The sequence below is a fragment of the Colossoma macropomum genome, unplaced genomic scaffold (genome assembly GCF_904425465.1).
Source record: "Colossoma macropomum unplaced genomic scaffold, Colossoma_macropomum, whole genome shotgun sequence".
Lineage (NCBI taxonomy): Eukaryota > Metazoa > Chordata > Actinopteri > Characiformes > Serrasalmidae > Colossoma > Colossoma macropomum.
This window is the reverse complement of record NW_023494787.1, coordinates 27,657,651-27,679,122: the sequence shown is the minus strand read 5'-3', so window position 1 is coordinate 27,679,122 and position 21,472 is coordinate 27,657,651. Positions and strand designations below refer to the sequence as shown.

Genomic DNA, 21,472 nt, shown 5'->3' with positions numbered 1-21,472 from the left:
TATCTCGTCTTCTCTTTAATTCAAGACGACAACACTGAGGTCACAAGGGTCTTTAATGAGGTTGTCCTTTTGTCGAGAGAAATCAATCAGACTTGGCTATGTGTCAGCAACGTTGTTTGTTCCAGCAAAATATCCCTACATACAAAGGTGAGAGCAGAATATGAAGATGAATATTCATTAATAGTTCAAATGATCCAAGTCTCTTGTGCCAAATTGCCTTTGCAGCAGTAATTAGTCACCTGGGCCCTGGTGCCCGAAGCAATGCTGCGCAATCCCGAAGTAAAGCAAGTGTGGGCTCATTTTAAAAAGGCAAATATGGACTTTAGCGACAAGTTCGGAATTCAAGGATGTTTGAGTAGATAATACGCGTGAAGAAGTAAGTAATAATCTACTTAATATAGCCTGTGGATCTAAAGCCATCTCATTTGAAGACAGAAGTCTCATTTGAATGCCACTGGCACGCAGTGGATAATGGGTTTTCTCTTACTCCAGTTATCCGCTTTGCCTCCAATCTTCCTGCTGTCAGCACTTGATAAGCAGGATGGAAATCATGGCTTGCCTTCATCTCAGAGCGAAAGAAATAGGCAGCTTGTGGTGGCCTATGCCAAACTAATAACACAAACATCTTCAATCCCAAACGATTTACATCAGGCAGATCCTTCAAATAGCATTCCGCATCAAACTTGGTGACGAATTCAATCAGCCCCCTTTTACTGACAGCTGAAAGAGCACCCCCGTTCAAAAAGCACCGCATCCAGATGAACTGGACTAGCGCAGTTAATCGCTAAATCGGGCCTTTCATGCCTTCAGAGCCTTGACTCTTCGTTTCAGAGCGGTGGGCGAGAAACCTCGAACAGTATCCGTGCTTACCTTTCTTCGCTGCAAGGCTTCTTGAAGAGAAAAAGCGGAACAGTCATGAAGCAGTGTCAGGTTTGCTTTTTAGTCTGCTTATTCTAAGTACGGATGACATTTTAAAAGGGTTTGTAAGTCTTTGTGCTCTACCTGACTGTATTATGTGGCATGGAAACGACTGGCTGGGGAAATGTCTGCCCATCTGGCAGCGGAGAGCTATGACTCAAGTGACCACTAGGACAGGGTGAGATAGAGCAATGCTGCCGGTGATCTGCGTGCGGGGGCCACATGGACGGACCAAGCCCGCCGTCTGCACCAGCCGCTCACCAGGGTGTTTCATGCACTGACCTTTTACGCAGCCAGAAGAAGTCAGGCTCAGTGGCTGTCCAGTCCAGCAGGCCTGCATGACACCTGAGAAAGCACAAAGGAAAACTAAAGGCTGCTTTCTCAGAAAATATCTGCACAGACCAGAAGCTGGCTTACGCTGGTCTGGTGCTGGTTTAGCTGGACCCAGTATGGTCATGCTGGTTAACCAGCATCCAAAACACAACATATGCTGGTTTTGCTGGTGACCAGCCATGCTGTTTTATGGTGTTTTTTTCCAGCAGGGTTTGCACTGCAACATGGCTAATAAAAAAAAGCTTTAAAAAATCTTATTGTAGAAACTGCAAAGCTACCTACGCATATGTGGTTTCTGACACTGTATTAAATATTGCTATCTATAAAAATGCACAAAAGTACCTCTGATCACCTCTGAGTAGCAGCAGCCATCTTTTAAGACTAAATCTATCCATGTCTTTGTCACTGGTGTACAAGCATCTGTTACTTGTTAGCAATATTAGCTGTACCATCTGAGAAGCTGACTGATTATGCTTAGGTTACAGGGAAAACTGTGTCAATGTAGAAATTTTTCCAAACAGGATGAGCAAAATGGAGCAGGTTCTTGACGAGTGGTGCCCAAACTTTTGGTCTTGGGGGTCCAATGTTTGTGGTGGGCTGAGGGCCAAGAAGACAAAACAACATACAATTAAAATAAAGAAGGTAGGATTCAAAATTAAATAGGTATTTTATAATATATATTAATAATATAGTATTATAACATAATACCACATTTTGTTACTAAAATACTTTAAAAATACAACAATAATAAGCGCAATTCACTAAGTTCTATATGGAAATTGTCCAAAAAAAACATGTATCTCCATTTTTGTTGATTTGTATTTTTTTACATTATTTGAATGGCGGCTGCACTTTACATGGCATGAAAATTTCATGAACTGACGTATAAAAATTCTCCCAAATCACTTGGAATAAAATATACTTACATTTATTTACATTAAAAGTTCAAAAGGTTTTTCCCTCTCCTGTAAAGTTACTACTGGACAGCCACAATGTGTTTGTTCCCTCATTAGGTGAGGGGGTGGGTGGTGGGTGGGGTGGCCCACAGGTCACACTTCTGGGCAGCCCTGTTCTTGAAGGTTTCTCAGAAAACCAAAAGATGATTTTTAGCAGAGATGACACAGTACCAGGTGCAGTCTAAGTCCACTATACTAACTGTACAGTAATTATTATAATTAGCATGATTTCTCCATGTAAGTGAACCTTCCAAAAACAAAGTGTAGGGCAGGCAGCTTGTTTCTCACAGGCTAGTGCTTGTGTAACATTTTCATAATCACAATAAAATGCTGCTCTTTTTTTAGAGTGTGATTTGTGTATCACCTCTCAACATGTTTAATGTATTCACAAATATCACACAAATATGGCTCACAAAGGCTCTGAGAAGATTTCAACACATGCTTAAATGTGATCTACATTAGTGGCGGTGCAGCTGCAGATAAGGCCAAACTCAGTGATGGGTAATATTTGGAGTTGAATGTCTAAATTAATACAGAGTGCTTTACTGCCATCTAGTGTGGCTGGTAAGAAATACACCAACTAGATTCTACACACTAATGAATGGAACCAGTGACTCACTGCTGCAAAACAGCGCTCTATTATCAACCGCTTTTCTGGAATAGCCATTAGAGCACTGACATACTGGCCAGTCATTTGTCAAAAGGGCAACACCAGAGAGACTCTTTGAAATTGCCTCTAGCTGGAGATATGATTCGCATTCGGAAGCTTAAAAACGATGTTAAGGGTCTTGCGGCAACAAATAATTGATTATGCTCTTTTTATGAAGGTCAGATCTTGAACTTTGGCTCAACTCAATGAATGTCAGATAAAAATCTATCAGGGTTTGCACCATGCATTAAGCTTTATTTCTTTTCTTGAGATCGCATAACAAAGCTTCTTAAAACTGTAATAAATAAAAAGGAAAAAAATACACAACCAAATGCAAAACTGTAATCCAGATGAACTCACTGGATATTTTTTCAGCTACAAGCTGATGTGATATTGATGATACTGAGAAATACATCCCTTCTTTATTTTTTTCTAAACACAAACATAATGATGTCCCTTAAAATTAGGAAACCCATGCATACATGAAACTTATATGTCTGAGAAACATCTAAAGTAGAAATGAATTCTTTTCTTGATCTCACAGCATTCACTAAAAGAGCATGTACCTGCAATTTCTCATCTTTTTAACAAATACTGTGGCACAGGATGACCAGAAAAACATAGGGTGAGACATTTTGCACAAACATATTCAACAGCATTAGGCAGCATACTGTACGGATGAGTGATAAAACGTTCCCTTCGGTAAAACGCAGGAATGCAGCGTCCTAGCAAGCACAACGTAACAGCACTGAAACAATGGAAAAGCACTGAACGTATAGATAAATCTCAAGAGCACAGCAAGCACAGTGGCAAAAAATAAGCTTACAAGTATTTCACGACACATAGATCCTATTAAATTATTTCCTATTTATTATTTCTTTCTGTAATCTAACTGTTTTGTTCGCAAAGGTCAAAATATGACGCACTTACAAAAATACCTGTACATTGTATATCTTTTGAGTGTAAACTTTTTGTCCTCATCTCTAGGAAAGGCACTGCTAGCACGCGGCCAATCTGGTGCAGTGCCTCCTGGACCAGCTGCTGATCATGGTTTGCCCTGAGGGCCCTCCAGCCCTTGACCTACAGGAGGGTCACTCTACCCTTGTGCTCCACTGCTCTCCATATGCCTCCCAAGCCAAAAGCAAAACTAACATGTTCCTGTTTCTGAAAAAACACACATACATATCTAATACAAAATGATTCAATGTGCAAAACGCAGTGCACCGACACCACGATTAAAATACCTTTCCAAATGAAATCAACTTCAAGCTACACGATCATAAAAAACCCATTTGCACATGCCCAAGTCTGCATAACATACTTTGTTGATGCTACAGTAAAACAGGCAGAGAAAAAAACAAAACTGGAAAATGTTTAAGGGCCTCAGACAATTATTTGTGCTTTAACCTCCCTCTAAGAACAGAAGCCTAATCAGGCTTACTCAGACAGAACCGCTGTGCCTGCATTTATCCTCTAAAACAATATGCAACCCAGGAATCTATTTATAAATGCTACGTCTTACCAGAACAAACAAGACGTTTAATTTTGCCCACACCGCCAGGTCTCTCGAGAGATGCATATTTATAAAAACGAACCGCAAGGCACACATGCTAGAATCTATGGCACGCCAATGATAAGAGTTATCCGGCAACAGCTTCCTGCCAGGGGAACGGATGCTCGGATCAAAAAGGAAAAGGATAAAAAAAAAAATGAAGAGAGATGCCACGGACAAACACAAGCTGCAATCTGACAACCCCCTGCCTCAGATATTCGCCTCGCTTTAAGGAAACGTTCTTTTGATGTCCGTTCGCACACTGAAAAACAGCAGCTCTGCAGTAATAATGTTTCTTTGCACATCAGTGACAGAAATACCTTGTGTGGATTACCAGCACTTATTAGGTCTTTTTTTCAAACACCTACAAATTCATTTGCACCGGTTACATTTAAAATAAAATGAGGTCTCGAAAAAGTATGTTACTGTTTGCATCCTGAGGTGGGTAAACAAAAATCGCGACAAAAATGAGGTGATGTCTCTGCATAAATTAAGCCTGACAAGCTCAAACAAACAAAAAGTTTTGTTCTTAAACATAAAGTTCTTTAACCGCTATAGGAGTGCAGTGTATCCTTTCGCAAAGGAAAAGGAAGCCATATAAAGTTAAAAGTCTGTTCTTTCAAAATAGTAGCTAGCTTCTTTTGGCGCCTCTTTCACATTTAATAGCAAAAAATACAAAAATATTCTAAATATTCTATGTGCACTGCCCTAAATGTGCAGTAAATCTAGCATATCTTATCACGATAGTCTTATGTTTAAGCTGCATACTTATTTTAACAGCAAATATGAATCATAAGTAAAAACTGCAAGAACAAATTACAATAAAAAAAACAATACCAAAAATTAAAAGCAAGATATTTATGCTATCTGCTGTGATTACCTAGAATAATTACTTCAACCTACCACTTCAACCCATTGGAATATACAGTACTGCATGCCAAATGGAGTGTTTTTGGAAGAAAGAACATGTACGTAATTTCAGTATTGTCCTATGTCCTTCAGTGATCTCTAAGATGTTTACATCCTTTCCAATGCACTCATCAACGCAGACTTCACTGCATCATAGAAATGACGCATAAGGAGCAAAACAAGAGAATCCTACAGATCCTCTTCAATAACCTAAAATGTTAAACTGAATTACACAAAACAGTAAACAGGTAAACCAGAAACCAAACTTTACTCATGTAAAAGCTTCTCAGGTTTAGAATATCCAAACAGTCTGAAATCAGCTTCATAGAGCTTGTACAGCTCTTTCCGGGATTCATATGGAATGCTGGCAAACCAATCCTGCTCCCAACTGCTCACTGTCCTGTTGCGATGACTTGGTGGGAACTCAACAACATTGTCCACACGCAGGATCCGTAACAAATGTTCGGCATCCTCGTCCAAGGTCTCCAGCTTTCCCACAAAGTCATAGTTTATCTGGCAAGGGTGGCACAGCCGATACATCTGTCTCCAGTGCTCATTAAAGGGCATTGCTTTCTCAGTGTCAGGATCTAACAAATACTGAATAAAGTTTGAAAAGGTTGGTCGAATACCAGCAGCAAAAGCATCCACCACTGAGGCTGGTGGGTCGGAATAGTTGCCATATTTTTTCAGCATGATGACGGCAAATCTCTTGTAGAAGTCCTCGTTCTCCTGCTCCAACTTGTTGCGATAGGCAGAGATGAGTCGCACAAAGGGGTCTCTGACAAACAGGAACTTGGTATACTTTTTCAGCTTGATCTTCATCAGGTGACGGGAGAACTTTCCGTAGCGCTTCCAGAACTTGTTGAAAGTGAAGTGCAAGCTGCTGTTGTGGATGAGCTCTGCAGGAACATCCAGAGGGTCCTGGTAGGGTACACCGTCCACCAGCAAGCTCTCACTCAACACGATCATGATGCGCTTCCAGTTGGTGCACGCCACTTTGGGAACGTAGCAGTAGATGATGCCATGCCGGTCATCTACAATCAAGTGATCCAACTCCTTGTTGGGGATGTCATCAAATGTCCTGTTCTTTCCAGGGAAGTCCAAGCTGCTGTTGCTGCTGCACAGATCATGGATCATCTGCTTCCTGCTGTCCTGCCTCTGCTTCTTCTCTATCGCTATCGGGGTCAGGTGGATCTTCCACTCACGTCTGGGGACAAACCTCTCCTCAGGTTTTTCTGAAGACTGGTTGTGTGTCTCTCCAGGCGGGGTTTCTCCTCTCACTTGCTCCGTCGGATCAGGGGTGCCCTCCAAAAACTGGTTGACAAAAGCATCAATATCAGACAGGAAAGAGCCATCTTTGTCTTCTTCTGATTTCTGTTTGGGAGCAGCATGACCCTCTGGAGGAAGACGGGAAGAGTGAGGACCAGAGATGGTGGTGTGCAGGTAAAAATGAGTGGCTCCAACATCGTCCCAGTAGATGATTATCAGCAGGATCATGAAGACAGAGCCCAAAATTAAAAAGATGCGAAACAGCCTTGACTTGCCCATTTTGTCTGGTTTGGATAGAGGGTGTTCCATTCTCACCTAAGCTCCACTCCACCATCTGTACCCTGAATAGGAAGCATCATAGCCTACAGAGAAGGGAAAACAGGGTTTACTTCATATACAGTACATTAATATGTCTGATTCAAAGCATATTATATTTTTAAGACACATGTGGCATATCAACCTGGATGAAAATGAAAACCTCTCTTTAAGCTAAATATGTATATTACTTACACAATTCATAACAGTGAAGAAACAATTTCAAGTCAAACATACAAAATCACAGGCAGCTGTGAGTAAACCTAAGTTAACCCCTTGACTGTGGGCGCCGACACGGCTGCCTATGGTATGGTGGTGTTACTTTAACGACGCTGAATGCTGAAAAGGTTCACTCTAGGAAGGATCTCATGACTAACATAATTCAGCGCATTTCATCAGAGGAGAGCACAAATACGCAACTGTAAAGAGGAAAAGAGGAATTTGCAGTTATGAAAGCTAGTCTGTGGTTGTAGAATGAATGTTTATATACTCGTGGAATTAGTACACTGATTTTACAACACTACTGATTTATTTTTTTATTATATTTCAAAGTATGATAATATATTTAGTTGTGTACAGACTGTACCTTATTAACACACTAAGGAAAACTCAACTGGGCCACTCACTCACTGGGTAATAGCCCTGGTTTAGAGACATGTTAACCTAGAAATGACTGTGGACTACTGTATGCTGTAGTTTGTTAACTGTATATGGGCAGCACACAACAGAAGTGCTCTAAATTTACCCAGCAATACTGGGTCACTGGCTCATACAGCAGACTAAGAGAAGCTACACTGAAAAGCCAAGACTGAAAGATGAGTGAACAGTACGATTAACAGATTAAATTCTCTGAACTCAAAAGATGTGAACATGTAAACGTCAAAAACCGCATCGTTCTGGTAATTTCCGCTGTTCTAGCTACTCTATTGCACAAATGAATCCTGACCACAGCCGGTGTCTGACTGAGCCGTGCAGTAAACGTTTAATTAATATCTGAATATTGGGCACTATGGCTGCTGCTGTGCTGTATTTATTCACTCCCCATGTGGAAGACTGCCGCTTTAATTCCGCCAAGCACAATGTGGCTCTTTGACACGGTCTCTCTCTCTCTCTCTCTCTCTGAGCTGAGAGGGCTGGGAGAGCTAGCCGGGCTCGGGCTTATCCGCGAAAACTACCGCTAACCTTAAACCGTTTCGACACCGTCTGAGTGTCCGTACAGCGGACTACGTGGACTACAAAACCAGTCATATCCTCTCTATCCGCTTAAAACACACAGCGGAACCGATGATATACTCGGCAGCTGCTAACACGTTTCAGAACCACTTCTTTTTTTTCCGCTGGACGGTCCTCTGAGCAAAACAGGGCGAAACAGTTGCGCTGTCCGCTCTCCGTTCAGCCGCACATGCACAACAAGCAGCTCGTTTCACTATAGGATTCTTCTATAAGCGTAGCTGCATGTTTAACGGTACAAACAGGAGTGTAAACATGGCAGTAAGGACTGGCTCGGCTCACCTCAGCACTTCTCCTCTCCTCTCCTCTCTTCTCCTCTCTCCAAACAGACACGGCCTCCGCTGAGCAAGGATGTGCGCGCACGCTTTCACATTCAGAGCACGAGCGATGAAGGAGACGAGACATCGCGAGATTTCTTATCTTAAGCTCCGCTTGTAGAAAACAGGTATTTTATTGTATATATGTGTGTGTACAGCCACTAAAATTCCATCTGAAATGTTATATGAATCAAATATTTTCAGTGCTCAAATCTGTTTCAACACCATATTTATTAATTAATTATAAAACCATTATTTCATTTAATTAAGATCTAATATTAAATCATATAATTGGATTTTTGCTTAATAACTTACCCATAAAATAATGTTAAATCACATTAAGCGACTAAATGAACACATTAAAGCCTTCGGAGGAACAAAGACTGAAAGCTACTACTGATGTTTTATGCTCTCCACTGAACCGGTCATCCTGGTCTAATGAGGGCAGAATACAGTCCCATTACAGAGAATATAGAATACAGACCGGTTTAAAGAGTTAACGGTCACCAGAAGTGCAGCAGGGACAAAGTATTCACCAGCCACTGAATTCAAAGCTAACTTAAAATGGATAAGGCCTGGTTTTAGCACTGCTTACTGTTTAGCTTTAAGAAAGCCTGTTGCTGGTCTGTGCTGTTTGTTTCAGCAGGGTAATTTTAATGTTTTTAGCATGTATGCTGGCAGAGTGGGTGTGTTTTGCTTGATTTCCTTCCCGTGAAAACATATAGCCTAGTTTACACGTGATTCTGTGTAACTGTAGATATTTGTGAGAGTGTGATTCGACAGTACAACCAGTGTTACCCAGCAAACAACTAAGTAAAATGGCTAATTAGTCAGTTTGGCCACTTCATGCTTGTGTTTTAATAGTTGCAAGCAATGAAAAAGAAAAGACCATTAAATTGTTAATCAAAATTAAAATGTCATGATCGTGACAACCCCGACGGCAGTGACTGACTAGTGTGTACTAGTAAAGTGTACTACCCTAGCTAACCGCTGTTGTAAAGTGTACTAGCTAACCGCCGTTGTAAAGTGTACTAGCTAACCGCTGTTGTAAATGTACTAGCTAACCGCCGTTGATGGTCCAGAGTGTTTTCATCAAAGAAAGCTAAGCAGTAGCAGAGAGGCTGATCTTTGGCAGTAGTAGGAAAAGGTATGAGCGTTCGGATTAATCAGAAGTTTGTTTTGAGAAGAGACGTAAAAATGCATGAGAAATGCTGAGTGTGGCGTTACAGCGTGAGATTAGACCTAAAACTTGTAGCTAACTAACTCCAGCCATGACTTACTCCATATACAGTCACATTAGATTAGTACCTTCTTAGTGTGTTTTAGGAATTGTATATGCTGTACATTTGTATGTGCACGAAGCTTGGAAGTAATTCACACATGGATGAGTTTGCTGATGTGTCATAGTTTATTAACGGAGATCGCACCTAAACTAAATGCCAGGCGCAGACCAAACACATTTCCTGACAGCTAGCTAACCGAAGATAATCTGTCACTCCCACTCACAATGAAAACAAGTTCCAAAAACAGAGAAAGACCCCAGAATACAACCTTTGGGCAGTAACTTTATTTAATGCTGATTATAAATTGTTAACTCATATCTACGCAAATAGACTGAAAAGTGGTCTATTCTCAGTTATTTCTAAAACACAATCTAGCTTTATGAAGGCATATCAATTCATGAAAACATTCCAGTGTTATTTGATTTGTTATTCAACAATCACATGAGTAAGGATGGTTATATTTTACTTCTAGACTTTTCTAAAATATAGGGAACTAATAACTCTGTTTCTTTACTTAAAGGTACAAAGCCTAGATTTGAAATAAGACAAGGAATAAATCAAGGTTGTCTGATCTCATGTCTCCTTTTCATTATCAAAAACTCTGATTTTGACAAATTAAATGTGTTTGGCAGAGTTTGCAGTTAGTCAAATGGCTGATTATACAGCTATTTGTTAATGAAACAGTCGGCAAGTTCCCAAAGTGATGCACTTGATAGAACTCTTTTCTAAAACCTCTGGATTAAGACTAAATCTTCAACAAATGTGAACTACTGCCAATTCATGACTCTCCTCTAATGGAAGTCCATGGCATTCCAATTAAATCAACTGTGAAATACCTTGACATTCAACTATCCAAAGATGATAAGAAAACTATAGCGTTTCTGAATATCTTCTGAGGAAAGTGAACAAATGCGAGGCTCAGTTGAGTGCTTGATTCCAAAGAGACATTTCATTATTGGGCCATATATATTCGACAAAAATGAGTATTTCAAGATGAATCTACTCAATGTGTTCTATATCTATTCCAAATTGGGCTATTAAGACTATAAATCAAATTACCTTTAAATATATGTCTGCAAAAAGAAAACTGCTTTAATTAGAAAGACTGATATAGTGAAGAACTTTGAGGATGGAGGATTTAAAGCCATTCATTTTGATAGTATTAACGCAAGAATGAAAACCAACTAGTTCAAATATTTTTTATGGACTGTGACAGCTTTTGGTTTCACATTCCTAAAGAACAGTTTTTTTTATGTTGGAATTTGATTTAGATTTGAGAAAGTTACAAATTGAATTGTCTTTATTCCACCAAAAGGTTTCATTTTATTCAAAAATGATTTGCAGTCACAATTCCACCCCTCATAACACTCCGATCTGGAACAGTAGATATATTCTACACACACAAATCACTCCTCAGTTATGAATGGTTTGACAAGGGAGTATGGTCAAATGCAAGTATTAGGTCTTATGAAGAATTTAGCAATGATTTTCATTTCACTTGGGACCACAATGTAAAATTGTCATTAAGGCAATTCCACAAGCTTTGTTTTTAATGTGTCCCAACTACCCCCATTTCCAATACAAGGGAAAGTAAAATTTTAGAAAAAGAAACTGTAAAAACGTTCAAATAACTTTCTTGGGAGCCGTTTAAATAGGATGCTGCACCCAAATGTGCATTTTAGAAGTTCAATCATGGACAAAAGTATTAGGACACACCTCCTAATTTTTGAGTTCAGGTGTTTCAGTCACACCCATTGCTAACAGTTAAAATTAAGCACATAGTCTTGCAGTCTTGATAGACAAACACTGGCAGTTAAATGGGTCGTACTGATGAGCTCAGTGACTTAAAATGTGGCACTGTCACAGGATGCCACTTCTGTTGCAAGTGAATTTGTGAAATTTCTGAGCTGCTAGATCAGGCCTTCTCAACTGTAAAAGCCTTTATTGTGAAATGGAAGCACCTAGAAGCAACAACAGCTTAACCTCGAAGTGGTAGACCATGCAAACTCAGAGTGGGGCTGGCTAATGCTGAAGCGCAGTGCCTATCATCAGTTTAATCATTCACTGAAGAGTTCCAAATTGCTTCTGTAAGCAACATCAGCAAAAGAATGGCCTTTTAATTATGCAGGAGTTTTGCAAAATTGGCAGGTTAACTGAAGAAGACATTTATATTGCATTTCAGGGCTAATACAAAATCAGATATTTTCAGGAACACCATTGTTAACCATTGTCAATTTTTTTTAAATAATTTTTTTCAAACTGTACACAGTGGCTTAACTTGCTGCAATATAGTATTGATCTGATGTAGCCTGGCTATCCATCTCACGTGTTTTTTGCATTTAATAGATTGTTAGCTGATTAATCTGAAGACTACACTCAGATTAAGCAGCCCTAATAACTTTCAGTTTAAGGAAGTTAGTATCATTCAGAGTCCAGATATAATTTAATCCCCACATTTATGTATAAGTAAAACGTCCAACATGGTTTCTAATACTGATATCCTTACTCTGATTTTGGATGAGCTGTCAGGCAAAGAACAACCCGCTAGCGCAGCTTTAGTGTTGCAATAAATCTTGCTACCCTCAAGTACATAAATTTATTGAAAACAAAATGGTCACCAGAGAGATACATAATTTCTGCCTAATCATTCCTGTTTGCAAGCTGTGGTTAAAGCACTTCACTAAATGAGACCATATTAAAAGCAATGGGGCACAAAGCCAAAGTGAGCACTTCCCAATTTGACTCTGATCACAGACTCAGAAGGAAAAACACCACTGTATTTTAAAGTAATTCTATGAATGCATTTACTGACTTCACAGATGTGTTGCATGTTTGACTACAAATGGAATGCACAAGAATCCAGGAAAAATCCTCTTTTAACTACCACTGAAAACAAACAGACTTGCAAATGATCCTTCTTCAAAATGCCAAGCATTTATAATCACATTCACAGACTGAACTGAAACCTGAATTAAGCCAAGAAGGATCAAGCAAGTCTTGAAAGATTTACATGACCATTAACAACAGATCATAAAAGAAGCACCCAGCTTCAGACACCAGCTTTTATTGAGAAAACAAATCTGACAGAAGGTTAAATTTCTTTTATACTTTATTACCTTGTTGTGCATTTAATATCAGGTAATCTGAATGGAGGAGGATACAGCCCACTGTAGTGCACGCTAGAGTACATGTTAATCTTAAGGAAAATCTCTAGAAACAAAGCGTCTTCCGTCCATGTGGTGATGTAAAAACAATTCATGGCATGCGGGGTCATGGTAATGGCCTTCTGACGAGGTAAACGTTCAACTCAAAAGGCAATAACCAGAGGGAAAACCCGCCAAGTGCTGGTCAGGGTGACGGCGGCAGGGTGGTGGCTCCCAGAGCTGGATAAGGTGGCAAAAGCAATGCCAGCCAACAGTGGCACGAAATTCTCCTTCCACAGCAACCAGTATTAAAAGGCACTTGGCTGGATGTTAACAAGGAATACGCTGGAGAGAGATGCCCGATTTTGTTTCCCTCCAATGCAACCACACTCCTCAAAAATAAAACTGTTCTGCAGGAGGAAAAACAGAAACAGGACTCAGTAATGTACTGAAATGATATGGCACAGCTCTCAGGTCTGTAACTTTACTGAAGAGACATTAAGACATTACCTGCTATTGGGACTACAGATCGCCGATTGGAATGATTTCTTCATTGATGAAAAACTCAATGGTCTCCTCCTCCCAGTCATCGACATTGCTTTCCAGTTCGTCAGTGTCCACACCTATCAATCAAACATGTACCAAAGTGACTCCAATAAGTACTGATCAACATGCTTTAACACTCACATTTGAACACAAAGTAAAAACAGTTGCTTTTCATGTTTGAAAATTAGGCTTTGGAGCCTGCACTAGGTCCAAATAGGCAAGTCCCCTTTCCTTGTTTCATCATCTCCTTGCAACCCAGATAGGTTTGCTATATTTAATGAATGAGTACAAGGCTACATGGGTAGGATGAGCTCTACATACTTGCCTACAAGTCCTACCTACATGAAAGCGACGACATGCGAATAGTCCTGTTTGCACTTCGTACCTTCCTCTTTTCATGTCTGTTTGTGAGCTTTACACTTTTTGTGGAGCATAAATTAGGAAAAAAAAAAATGCTTCAGCAGGCACTAAAGATCTTCAATGAACCTACCTCCTCTGAGCTCAAGGCGGAGGGGTCTCTGCTCCTGGTACATCTTCATGGCATCCTCACGGTACTTGCGATAATCCTCCATCATTGCGCGCCTCTTGTCAACCAGTTCCTGCAAAGCACATGGACTTGAAGTCAGTACACTGGATACAAATGACAGATCAACGTGATAAACAAACACAAATCCCTAAAACACGATAATCTCAAAGCTCTACCTTTGAAGCCTTGGACTGGCTGAGTCGATCCTTCTGCTCAAAGATCTTGGAGTACTTCTTCAGGTCCTTCTTGATGGCCTGGTAAAAATCAGAGAAATAGCACAGCTAAGCGCTTGCCAGGTTCAAGCACTGAATGTATAATCACATCCAAACTGCGCGAGTTTCTGCATCACCTTTATCTGCTCCTGAGAGAGGAGAGAAGGTGGTCGGGGCCTCCACAAAAGCTGGCAGAAGCGGTCTTTGTTGTTCTTCTGCAGCAGACGGCCCTGGAACGTCCATAGCCAGTAGGCATTGTCCACCTGGGCAAACAATAATTAGATTTGGAGTCAGAGGATAACTGAAAAACTGGAAACATTTTTCTCCTAATAGATTACACAAATACATAAAGATTTATAAGGACCTTGTGGCTCCACCAAGAGACTGAAGTCACCACAAATCTGCCTGTAGGATCCCACTCCACGTCTGAAGCCATGTAATGCTCAGCAATGTTCATCATGGTGCAGTCAGAGGTATCCACAAATGCCAGAGCGCCATTCATGCTGTCAGTAATAAACAGAGTGAATGTGTGTGGGGAAGGGGACAATGTATTTTTAATCTACTAACAGAAGTTTAGCAGGACAAACCTCCTCAACCCTGCCAAGACAAGGAACTGGCCCTGAGGGCTCCAGAAGATGCTGTTTGCCTGCTGTTTGTCAAACATTTCTAAAAAAAAAAGAAAGATTAAAATAAAATTCAGTTTTCTAGCATACTTTGAAGGTGTGCTCCCCTAAATGACATTCAAATCAAATGTGATATAAAAGCATAAGCTACTCACTGATCAAGTCGATTTTGCCATTGCTCTTCACATGATAAAAGGATGCATTGATCCTGGGGGATTCGCCATGCAGCACGGCAAACCTGCTACCGTTAGGTTCCCAAGCAAAGGCAATGATGCCCTCTGTAAAACGGATATAAAGCATTAGGCCAGAGAAAGGATAAAAGACCCAGGAACACAGAGAAGCTTTCTCTCTTTTCACCTTTCATCTCCACCACATCCACAGGAACCTGCTTCTCCCTCATCCTGAAGATTTCAAAGTTTGTGACAATTCCCTGAAGCAAAGGAAGTGGAGTTTAGATCAAAAGATCTCCTCCTTTCACCCAAAAGCCTGTCAACACTGCAAAGTTTTGAACTATTTAAACATCAATGAGGAGCTGACTACCTGTGTTCCTTTAGGAGTCCTGTCCACCTTTACACAAAGATAGTCACCGTTCTTCTGCCAATGAAGCTTGCAGTCCACCACATTGAACAGATTACGCACTCTGATCTCATTCCTGGATGGAAGCTGCATGAGGGTCACCCTTGCTGGAATATCTTTGTCTTCTGGCACCCAGAACGCAATGATGTTATCACCAGGAGACCAGGAGAAATCCCTGTAGACACATTTAACAATTAGTACAAGCAATTACAAATAGCTTGTTTTTCATCTAAATGTTTGGTACTTATGCTCAATATTGAAGAAAAAGCAATGTTACTCTAAAAGTTGAAGTATTTTATTGAACTTACTTAATTCCATTTATCTTCAAACTCTTTTTATCCAAAAGACCCATTGACTAGAAGAGGGGAAAAAAAGTCAATATATGTTGAATCATTTGAGAAATGCAAAACAAAACGTAAATGATCAGGTCTCTAAAACACAAAGCCTGCTGTAAGAAACTTACTGGTGTTTCATAGATGCTGAGAGTGTCCTGAGTCATTCTAGCAAAGAATTTCCCATCTGGACTCCACCTTAAAATATAATTGAAAGTTATAATGCACCCAAGTTGTTAAAAGTCAATAAATAAATAAATCATCAAATTTTGTTTGACTTACTTGAAGATTGGCCAATGGGCAGAACTCTCACAATGGAAACCTCTCTTCTTTTGACCAGTCAACACATCCCAGATGATAATGGCCTGAGGGTCATCTTTTGTGTCCATGAGAGGACTGAATGTAACCACATACCTGAAAGAAATTACAAATACAAATGTTATGAGACAGCATAGAACTAAAAGCACCTGCCTTAAATACCAATGACACTGAACAATGCTTATAGCCCTACTACCAGAGAAACTACCAATTACAATTTTACAAGGACACCTGTTCCAAATCAATTTTGAAAAATTCTCCCTCAACAATTATCTCTCAAGCGGAACAATCATACCCCTTATTGCACCCCAACATCTTCATTTGGCTATGCAGGTTTGTACATACCTCTCACATGGGGAAAAGTCAATCAGCTGGACCCCTTGATGGCTGAACCTCTGAATCTGTTTGAATTTCTCGCCACCCCAAAGCGCAATGCCTCTTTGATGAAACGTGGCCAGGTAGGTACCTTTAGGAGACCAGCGCACGTATGTTTCTGTCCATCGCTAACAGAGAAACAGAAAATGTTACGAGGCATATAAGAGTATAAGACATGAGAAGGAGACAAAGAAAAAGTAAGATGACTCACCGCTCTCTCCTCTACTTCAATGGGCTCCTTGACATCGTTGGAAAATATGCCAGTTTTTTCACCAGAATCGTAGATCACACTGTACTGATCACGACAGTCAGGGTCCTCCAACCAGTGGCGCAGATTTCCCTGTGAATTCATCAGAAACACAGAACATGCATAAGGACACACTCAAGACACATACCACATAGCTTCTGGAGGATGTACTGATAAACGTATTTGACACCAGCTGTGTGCTTGCTCATGTTCACACATTTGCACATGTGGGCTGTGAACTGATGTTTTTATTGGTTGTAGTGGACCAACATTTACAGGCTGATTCAGCTTTGTTACTGTAGTTGCCATGTCAACAAGTACAGAAGGTAAACTGGAACAACCAAGGACTACACCATTAGAGCAACCTGACTGCTGACAAATACAGTTACAATCAGTCTAATCAATGAAGCAACTTATCTAAATGATGCTATTAGGTCATTTTTAACATTGTTCATATGTGAACATAAACATGTACCAGCATTTAACATTAAGAAAATCATCTGTTATTACATGTATCCTACTCCTCAACACTACACAGAGCTTAACTGTACTAAGTACTAAAAGAGGCCAAGAACCAATTTTAACCATTTTACAAGACAATCACAAGCACTATACAGATTAAAAATAATGCATTACACAAATGTGCTGAGAACTTTAATAGCGGTTATATTTAAGTTCATCATGCATAAACTACTTTCACTACAAGTCACTGGTCATCTAAGTCAGCTGTTTTCTTGCTCAAAGATACTCACAAAATCTTTGAAGGGCTGTTTCTCAGGAGGCTCCCATTCATCACTAATTGACATATACCTGCAGAAAAAAATCCAGAGACCATTTAATAAAGCATTTCAGCATTAACATCTATATAAGTGGCTTTAAAAGCCCATAAAAATTCTCAATTTAAGTGAACATACTTGTCGAAGTCAGTGAACAGGTTGACACGGAACGTATGCTGCTTATCCAACTTGTAGCCGTCAGCGTTCTTCACAGCTTCATGTGCGTGACTTGGAACAGAGTACTCCAGAAAAATGTACCTAAACAATGGAGAACATCCATAAGAAATACACATACCATTACATCTTTATACTATATTTATTATTGGCCAGGGCTACTGTGTGTGTGTGTGTGACAATATATATTGCCATTGTGTTAAACTACGTCACATTACAATACAGTACGGTTTTCTGAACATATTGTGCATAGTGTCAGAACACTGACCAACTGCATGTTTCATGATAAAAAGCTCAAATTTAATCCCATTTAACTGGATTTAGTGCAACACAGTATGTCAAATACTGAGTTAAGTATTCACTGTATTCTCAGTTTGTTTTTTTTTTTAATGTAATGGTTCTTTCTTCTCTATTCCAACTGATAAAATGTCTGGAAAAATAAACGTCATGGCATGTCGTGTACCATGAAAATTTCTTGATGCATTGCAATATTATACTCTTGCCATACCGTCCACCTTCAAAATACCAACCTTCAGCAAATTGTTCAAATTTGGACTTACCCCTTGGTCTTGCCATCTGCTTCCGGGTAGAACTCATTGGTTATTTTGCCGAATTTTGAGAAGATCTTGTGGATGACGTTCTTGAGTTTCTCCAAACGGTCTGGTCCAACTTGAGGAACATTGTCAACGACAATGACAGAGTCGATGCCATCAGCTTCTTGAGGTTTCTCCCTGAGAATATCTCCCAGCAGCTCTGCAGAGTGCAAGAAATGCATGAAATAAACACTCAACACACAGTCACAAATCAAATGCCTAAAGTTTACCTTGAAACGTTTGACTTGAGCTAGTGTTTCAGTTACATTTTAACTGGCTTTCCAGCTTCTGACACAACTGCTTAGGAAACAAACCTTTGCTTAGGTTAAAATGAATGTGCCAGAACAGGTGCGTAATGCAGTTCTCTATGAGCAGGATTGGAAAACACCGACTTAAACCAAAGAGAAACAAAATAAAGCAGTGAACATTTACTTAAAAGCTTCTGAAAATCGAAAGCATCAACCCATCCGTTACATTGTCAGCTAGATAACGTTACTACTGATAACGTAACGTTCCGCTTCAAACTTCTCGTGTTTATTTAAAACCTCAATAACAGAAACGCCAGGCTAAAGGTAAAAATTAGGCTCACGACTACGCAGTGTTTGCTTGCTCTAGTCAATTCCTACTAGCCCGCTAACTTAGCGTAACTAAGCTAGCTGTTTAGCCATGAGAGACAGATTCTACTGCTCGGCGCGCCTCAGTCGCTAGCATGAATAACTAGCTACCTAGCCGGATAGCTTTTGTCCTCGCTTGCTAGCATGCACAGCTTATAAAGGCAGCAGGCTCAGACACTGGACTTAGCAAGCTGGGAAATGAACCTACTGCACCAACAGAGCATGATTTTCTGGGCCAAATTACACAGCTTGCGGTGCATGTGTGACCGCTGTTAGGAAACGTTAACAGGATCATACGTATGGCCTAACTAACGTTGCGCTGGATGAAAATGACCGGGAAACCTGTCTACTACAGTCGCAGTGCTACTGTAAACCAGAAGCCGAGCAGTGTTGAAGCCGAATCTGTTCAACAGACTACAGACTACAGACAGACTCGCTGCGCAGTCTAAATAGGCTTTAGAGTGATGCCCGTAAGGTTAGCGGCTGATGGCGGGCCTCAGTGAAGCCGGCCGCTCTCTTACAGCCACCTACCCTGATCACTGATGTCATCCACGAAATCCTCCGGATCACTGAACGAAGGCTCTTCGCCTTCATCAAACTCAACCTCTGCGTCCATGTCTTCCGTATCTCTCATCGAGGAGTCGTTGTGGACGATAAGGAGCAATTAACGCGTACCGCTGATGTTAATAATCGCAATCCAGCGTTTTTCCTCGCAGGACCATGTGCGGTGCAGCCGGCGCGAACCACCCTGCGCAGAGAAAAGGAACAGGCCATGTGAGCCAAACCCATCTGAAGACAGAGGGCCTGAAATGACAACAGCAACTGATCTCTCAAATAAATCTGCGCAACGCAGTACGGACATTTAAGTTATCTTCATACACTACCTTACAACTCATTCATACACTTACTAGCAGTAAATTATAGCAGTGTAAATCTTGTGCTACTCGTCTCCCCCTTTTTCGTGAACTTGGTATTTCCCGTGAAGGTTCGTTTCCCGTGAGCTGTACGTCGGCTAACGTGTGACGTAGCGGAGCAAGTCCCGCGATATCCATGTCATATACGCGCGCAGTTTACATTAAAGAGTATTCTGGAGATCGATGTTTCTGAACAGGACTCTGAGTGCGCGAAGAGTAAAGGTAGATAATTGATACACCGTTTCTGATTCATAATAAAAAGTAAGATACAAAGTCTAAAAGTAGGTTTAAGAGGTTTAGACCTGTCCCCAAGTGATTTCTTAAAAAGTGCTTTGCTCTTCCTTCAGAATATGTTTTCCAAAGGACGTAAGGACATCACAGATCATTCAGTTGTAAAACAGTTATAAAACAGTTATAGCTGTTTTGGTTTCACGTCTCTCTCTATATATAGCTGTTGGCGGAACAAAACCCCGTATCTCCAAAGTGATAACTTTACAGGAGAAGGAAAAAAAATACTTTTAATGTATCTCAGTGGAACTTTTTGGGCTGTGAAATTTGCACACAATGTAAATGACAACAGGCATTTTCAAACTATGTCAAAAACTGTGTATAAATATATACATACAGTGTCTGTGACAAAGGTTGCAAAATCAAAGCTTCTTCTACCCACCCCCACCCCCAAAAATGAAATTAACAAATGAACTCTAAATTAACTCTAACATTGAATCTGAATGGCTCCCTACTCCCTATGTAGTGCACTATAAAGGCCAAGATATTATGATGCAACAACTGGTAGTGTTATACCATCTTCGTGCTGGGTTTGGCTGCTGCTGACCTTCCCCCACTTTTCCCTGTGTGCTAATTCCCCTCTCTTTCTGCTGTTTCAATAAAGAGACTGGATCAATAAAAAGACTGCATCTTCTTTTGCTGCAATGCTACACTGGTGTCAGAAGTGGGATACAGTTGCCAAGCTGGCAGAAGTCAAGCAGGGTGTCAACGAATTAAAAGGCGGATGACAAAGAAGACATAGCCTGGAGGAAGGGGGTACCAAGCGCTACGCCTACCCCCTCTTGTACCAGACTGGGCAGACACAACCCCACATGGGCCCACCGCTGAGGCACTTTGTGCCAGCTGGGACAGCCTCCGGATGCACAATGAGCCGGGTGTGGGAGCTGCTGGTAATCTGTGCTGGGCGAAGGACACTTTGGTGTGGTCGAGACGCTGAAGCAGTTGCAGCAAAGCTTCTAATGGCCAGGCTGTTCGGAAATTGCTGTGATCAGGACACGGCTAAGCAAAGACCCCACCAGTCCAGGAGGCATTATTGCCACAAGGCCCGTGAGCCTCAGAGACTTTGTTTGGGCTGTGTGAGTCACTGGGATGGCTGACCCTTGAGGTGGGAGCTGTGTGGCACTACCACTGGACTTCAGGTTTGGCCCAAATGGAAGAGCAGAGAGGAGTATGTACAGGACTCTTAGCTTTTTGGTAAATTTAATGGTTCAAATGTTGTGTATTAGTTTTCAATATGTGCTATAACTTGGCTCTGTTTAATCGTGTCCTTTTCAGCTACTTAGCGTGCTGATAGTGTTTTACCATCTTTGTGCTGTGTTAGGCTGCTGGTGAGCTATTCCCCCTATTTTCCCCTGTATGCTAGTTTTCTTCTCTGTCTGCTGTTTAAATAAAGAGTGTTTTCCTGGAGAGAAAATGCCAGACCCCAGGTCTTCTTCTGCACTGATGCTACAAAATAACAGATTTTACACCTAATTAGTGCATTA

General features: G+C 40.7%; 2 protein-coding genes across 2 annotated transcripts; both read right to left on the bottom strand.

Annotated features, from left to right (window-relative positions):
• Positions 1-3,084: 3,084 nt before the first annotated feature.
• On the bottom strand, positions 3,085-8,501 carry chst12a (carbohydrate (chondroitin 4) sulfotransferase 12a). The gene is made up of 2 exons (XM_036566746.1): positions 8,414-8,501; positions 3,085-6,948 (listed from the first exon to the last, which is right to left on the bottom strand). The coding sequence occupies exon 2, from the start codon at positions 6,893-6,895 to the stop codon at positions 5,585-5,587; it is 1,311 nt and encodes a 436-aa protein (XP_036422639.1). The 5' UTR covers positions 6,896-6,948; positions 8,414-8,501; the 3' UTR covers positions 3,085-5,584.
• Positions 8,502-12,822: 4,321 nt separating this feature from the next.
• Positions 12,823-19,798, bottom strand: eif3ba (eukaryotic translation initiation factor 3, subunit Ba). The gene is made up of 20 exons (XM_036566745.1): positions 19,695-19,798; positions 19,318-19,534; positions 18,140-18,332; positions 17,544-17,663; positions 17,382-17,439; positions 16,594-16,722; positions 16,353-16,510; positions 15,972-16,103; positions 15,821-15,887; positions 15,666-15,712; positions 15,322-15,532; positions 15,139-15,211; positions 14,937-15,059; positions 14,746-14,824; positions 14,523-14,661; positions 14,296-14,421; positions 14,123-14,200; positions 13,911-14,019; positions 13,385-13,497; positions 12,823-13,284 (listed from the first exon to the last, which is right to left on the bottom strand). The coding sequence occupies exons 2-19, from the start codon at positions 19,418-19,420 to the stop codon at positions 13,397-13,399; spliced, it is 2,046 nt and encodes a 681-aa protein (XP_036422638.1). The 5' UTR covers positions 19,421-19,534; positions 19,695-19,798; the 3' UTR covers positions 12,823-13,284; positions 13,385-13,396.
• Between the last annotated feature and the right edge of the window lie 1,674 nt (positions 19,799-21,472).